This window comes from Sinocyclocheilus rhinocerous, unplaced genomic scaffold, assembly GCF_001515625.1.
Source record: "Sinocyclocheilus rhinocerous isolate Xijiao unplaced genomic scaffold, SAMN03320098_v1.1 scaffold1763, whole genome shotgun sequence".
In the NCBI taxonomy this organism is placed as follows: domain Eukaryota; kingdom Metazoa; phylum Chordata; class Actinopteri; order Cypriniformes; family Cyprinidae; genus Sinocyclocheilus; species Sinocyclocheilus rhinocerous.
Window position 1 is genome coordinate 149,647 of NW_015640500.1, and position 5,646 is coordinate 155,292.

The window sequence follows — 5,646 nt, forward strand, 5'->3', positions numbered from 1 at the left end:
ACTAGTTAATGCATTATTAGCAAACATTTAAACTGATTCATAGTATATTTATAAATTAACATTAACCTAGATTAATAGGAAATATGTTGTTAGTTGTTAGTTCATGAAATCTAATACATTAACAAATTTTTTAATTTTTTAAATGATTGTAATATGTAATTTGACTTGTTCTGTAATTTTTGTAATCTAAAATATATTTTTTAGTTATTTGTTGATTGTAAGTCGTTGAATTTTATATGCCAAGTGTTGTTATTTTTGCATGCCTGGTTAATTCATATTAAAAGATCATCAACGATAACAACCACTCATCTCACCACAATAGCACTGCAAACACTCCAATACTTTCACCGTTTATAAAATAATATTTTATTTATTTAGGATAACATTACCACCTTTACTGTAGCTAACGACAAAATAAATGTGCATAGGATAGTTCAGATCATCTTAGAGGTACCTCAAATTGAAATTTCATATTGATTTCTGATTGCAGACATATCTTGGCAGGGTTTGAGACATTGTTGAGAACTCATCGGAAAGATTTTCTCACGAATAAAACAACAGAGATCCAAGAGACTTAAATAAGTCTCCACTTTCTATGTAATTTCATAGGAGACACATTTAAGGAGATTACATTTTATAAAGAGCTCTCAAGTGATTCTTCTTTTCCTAAGGAGAATTTCCGCTTCACTCTTTGTTCGCATGAGCCATTTTCTCTTCCTCTGTTGTTCTCTATTCAGTCTCTCTCTCTTTTACATTGTCGTCTCTTATTAGGTCTCTGCGTTTGGTTTTACAGCTATGTTGAGCTTTCTTGGTGAGTCTGTCACAGTCTTCAGCAGCTGAGAGGGAGTGATGGGGAGGAGGCTGAAATTCTCTGGCAACCTGTGTATCTGGAATCTGTGTTGCTAGAGTCAGATAGAAGGATATTAGGAGGCGGAAAGCCCAGCCGTTTATGCTGACTTTAAACTTACAGTAGGGGGGATGAAGAGGGAAGGCAAAAATGGGAAGAGCAAGGAAGCCTGAGGTGTCACAAGACAGGGAGGGAACAGTCAAGAAACTGAAGATCTAGCAAGGGAGAGGAAGAATGAGAGGTGGGGAGGCTTTCTGGAAACTAATGCTGACGTCAAAGAGGTGAAAAAAGTGAAGGAACAGAAAAGAGGGAAGGAACGCAGGTAAATTAGAGGCAGGAAAAGAGGTTTCAGAAAGATTGAACTATGGCTGGGAGTCTCTATAACAGATCGTCCCTGGAGGAGATTGGATCGAGCAGTTCTCTAGAGGGTCCAGGAGGTAAGACACAGAGAGCGTAAGATCAGATCAGCTCTTTAAAAGCATGCTGTGATTTGACTGGAGGAATAGGGACTTCAGTTTTTATCATGGTTTTGCAACTAGAACAGTACATACAACAATAATGATGGATGAATTGATTGATATCTTCATTTTTCTTCATTTATTTATTTAACCAGGAAGAGACTCACTGAGATAAAAATCTCTTTTCCAGGAGTGTCCTGGCCAAGATAGGCAGCCGAGTTTGCATATACAAATAAACAACGTAGTTACAACATACATTACAAAACCAACATATAACCGGTTAAAAACAATTACACACCATTAAGTTGCTCTCAAGATTACATAATAAAGACTTAAAATAATTATAAGACACCAAGTTTTGTAACTTCATCTCCTTTTGAAGAAGATTCCAATCTGAAGCTGCAGCATATTTAAAAGAGGTTTTACCAAGCTCAGTTCTGACAAAAGGCATACAGAGATTGTAATTTGATTGAGAACGTAATGAATAATTTCCAAATAAAGTCCTTTGTATAAAACAACAGAGATACTTTGGCAAATAACCCAAAATTGCCTTATATATCAACAAATGCCAGTGCATTTTTCTCCGTATTCTCAAGGAAGGCCATGCAACTCTTTCATATAAATCACAATGATGAGTTGAAAATTTACAATCAGTAATAAATCTCAGAGCACCATGGTACAAAGCATCCAAGGAAGAAAGAAGGTAAGAAGGGGCATGCTGGTAAACTACATCCCCATATTCGAGAATCGGTAAAAATGCAGCGGACACTAGTTTTTTCCTCACCTTAAATGGGAAACATGACTTATTTCTAAAGTAAAACCCTAACTTCTTCTTGAATTTTTTACTCAGATACTTAATATGTGGACCAAAACATAATTTGTTATCAATGATAATACCCAGATATTTTTACTCTGACACTGAGGTAATTTGGCTCCCCTGAGAAGTTTGAAGGACAACAGAGTTCTCTAAAGAAGTTCTAGAATTAACTTAGGCAACAGACTACGAACATTTAAACGTATAAAACCCAATCCAGACCTTGATCTCAATTTGACTGGTGTAGTAAAGTTTGAAGCAACGTGAGGTCCTGGGTTTGGAGATACATTCCCAGACATTAATAACATTATTACTATTAAACTCCTTCGTTTAACTGAGTTACTCACTCTAATTCTAGTCATCGGCCCCAAACAAAAAAATATATTAAGCGTACAATAATTTACCTCCCTAGATAAAGCGCATCTCAAAAAACCAAAATACATAAAATTCATGGGGTACAACATCCCATTATATTGTTCAAAAATGACAGAGTTAGTAAATACTCCATAATATGTCATAATTGCTTTATTGCTGTAGTTTATATAAATATTGTTTGAAACCAAACTATATTTATATATTCTGTGCTCTAGTGTAGCTATTTACCTGTTAGTTGTCATCAAATTTAGTGTTTATAATTTGTTTTCATTCTTACTGTTATTTATATTTGGAAGAATTTGCATTATTTTTTCCTTTATTTCTACACAGATAAGCAAACCCGCTGCCACTTGTATATACTTGACAAAATGCCCAAAACAAACTTAAAAAGAACATGCTTCCAGTGGTTAAACACCGCATACTGTACACAAGCAAGTTGACGGCCACAAAAGTCCAAATAAGCCCGTAAAGCAAAGGCAGACACGTACCAGTCTCTTATGCTCTTGACGATGATCCCCGCCACACAGCCAATTTAGACCCGAAATGCAGACTTGTAGACTGATGCCTTTGCGCAATGTAATAAGCGTGAGCAATTCAACAAAAACAGTCAAATTAAAATCCAAATCCCGATCAAACAAAGCTTTGTGATCTTAAAACTCCAGGATTCAGGCTGGCAACACACAGTCACGCACAAATGAGATGACTTGATCCGGACGACTTGTAGACAATGCTTCAAAAACAGTCAGATTTAAATCCAAATCCCGATCAAACAAAGCCACGCGGGCCCAGAACTCCAAGATTCAGGCTCAGATGGTAGCACACAGCCACACACACAAAAAAATGGCTTAAGCCGGACAACTTGTAGACTGATGGCTTTGCGCGATGACGCAAACGTGAACTTTGCAACAGAAACAGTCAGATATGAATCCAAATCCCAATCAAGCAGAACTTAGTGGGCTTTCAACTCCAGGACTCAGGCCCAAAAGGCAGCACACAATCACGCAAAGCTGAGATGACTTGAGACACACCCGTCTGCAGGAGCAGCACGCTGAATCCCCCGTGGAGCACGAGCTGGCCACAGCTCACTAAATATAGTTTCAAATAAAAGAAGATTCTTTTCTTTTCTTTTTTCTTCTTTAAATTCAACACCATTTGCCTGTAAAATGTAAATTATGTTGGTATAGAGAAGTGTCATATTCTCATTGAGGTTGATAACATGATCAAGGAGTACTATTTCTGTTGTTAATTAAAAAATTGAAAATGTAAAAATTTAAACATTATTGATTATAAATATTAAAAGGTATATTGGTAAGTATTATAATGTATTATAACTGGTTTTAACATTCAGCTGTTAAAATCTAAAACCTTATGAATGCATTATGAATACCTTTACATATACAGGCTTCATAGAAATTGTCACCAACATTTACATCCCTCTCTAGCACAGAATATTTGTGTGCATGTGGAGAGGAGAGACAGGGAAGGGTGCATTGAAAGAGAGATGACAAAGCAGTGTCCAATTAGCTTTGTGCATGAGAGCACATCCTGTGTTTGTTACAGCTGCCTGGAGAGAATGAGCCTGACAACTTCCTTTATTTCCAGATTTCCTCTCTCTCTCTCTCAACTACCGTTCTTTGAGGTTCAAAATACAATAATGTACAAGTGGAATACATTCCATTGCATCTTTTCACAAAAATGCAGTTTCCTCATTTAAATGATCAGTTTCCTTGATCATTAAGCAGTGTTATAGGACTGTATGCACAACTTTTTATTCTGGAATTAACTCTATTCCCATGGCACTTGAGAGGCTGACAATATATTGACAACGTGTCCTTCCTGAACACAGCAAGCAGCTTCGGCCTCATGAATATTCAATCTGCTTGTTGAATAATGCATGATTACATTCAATCACATGCTTACACACCTGTAGGCCGGCTGTGTATATTGCATGAATAGCAGGACTGACATCTCCAATCCAAAACATGAGCAAAAATGACATATTTATGGGAGACTAGCAAGATGAGTCTTTTAATATTGTAGATTTGATGTGTCCTCTGTTTATACAAGCTGTTGAGAAATAAGCAGAGAGAATTATGGGTGTAATGACAGATTGTGTCTAGGAACTCAAAGATTGTAATTCACTTCTACAGTGAGATCGCAGATGGAGCGAAGGTGATTTGATCAGTTGTTCTAGTGGTGATATGTGATTTCACTCATGCAGAAATATAACAACATAATGCTGTGGGGAAAACCTTGTCAGAAACATGAGTTTTGTTCCTGCAGTGGTTCGGTGGTTACCTCACAATATTGGTGATATTGGGCTTTACGTTACAGGCACAGAGCAGCACAGAGCAGCCTTAACTCTGTGTAAAGCCCTCACGCATCATGCTTATTTAAATCCAGACTGATAACATCCCACCGCTTTAAAGCCAGATGAGACATAAGTGCTGTCTCATAGTATTTACATAAGTAAAGAGAAAAATCTAAGCACAGTGTGTGATGTTGTTGAGATCTCTAATCTAAACTTTGGAGGAGACAAATGTGAGAGATCCAGAGTCTCTAGCAAAGGAAAAAGATCTATTTTAAAGCTTTAAAGGAGACCATTGTGAGATTGTTAGAGTTTTTGTCTCAGGAGACAAGTTTGAGAAACAGGAGACTCAAGCAAAAATCTCCATTTGATCTTAAAGTAACCTCATTTCTGTCTAGGAGAAATATTTGAGATGTTAAAGAGATCTCACTTTTGATTTTTCTTTCCTATGGGTTACTGGATATAGTAAATAAATAATGACAAAATGAACGTGTTAAACAAGATAAATAGTACATTTCATAATAAGTGTGCAATTAATTGCGATTAATCACACAAAAAGTGTGTGATTAATCATATTAAAATTGTAATCTATTGACAGCACTACTTTAAATATAATGCAGGATTCTCCAGATGATTTTGGAATGATTTTTGGAGAAATGCACAAAAAACATTACAAATGGTTGTAACCTTGCATGTAGAGAAAGCTGTTAGAAGCTAAGATAACTTGTTATCAGGTCGCATGGCCCAGGATAGATAGATAGATAGATAGATAGATAGATAGATAGATAGATAGATAGATAGATAGATAGATAGATAGATAGATAGATAGATAGACAGACAGACA

General features: G+C 36.2%; 1 protein-coding gene across 1 annotated transcript in view; it reads left to right on the forward strand.

Moving 5' to 3' along the window:
* The first annotated feature begins 838 nt into the window (after positions 1-838).
* mpp2b (MAGUK p55 scaffold protein 2b) overlaps positions 839-5,646 on the forward strand; it is a 25,297-nt gene continuing 20,489 nt past the window's right edge. The window contains exon 1 of the mRNA XM_016569433.1: positions 839-1,284. Coding sequence (XP_016424919.1) covers positions 1,212-1,284 — 73 coding nt within the window. The 5' untranslated portion in view covers positions 839-1,211. The remainder of the gene's footprint in view (positions 1,285-5,646) is intronic.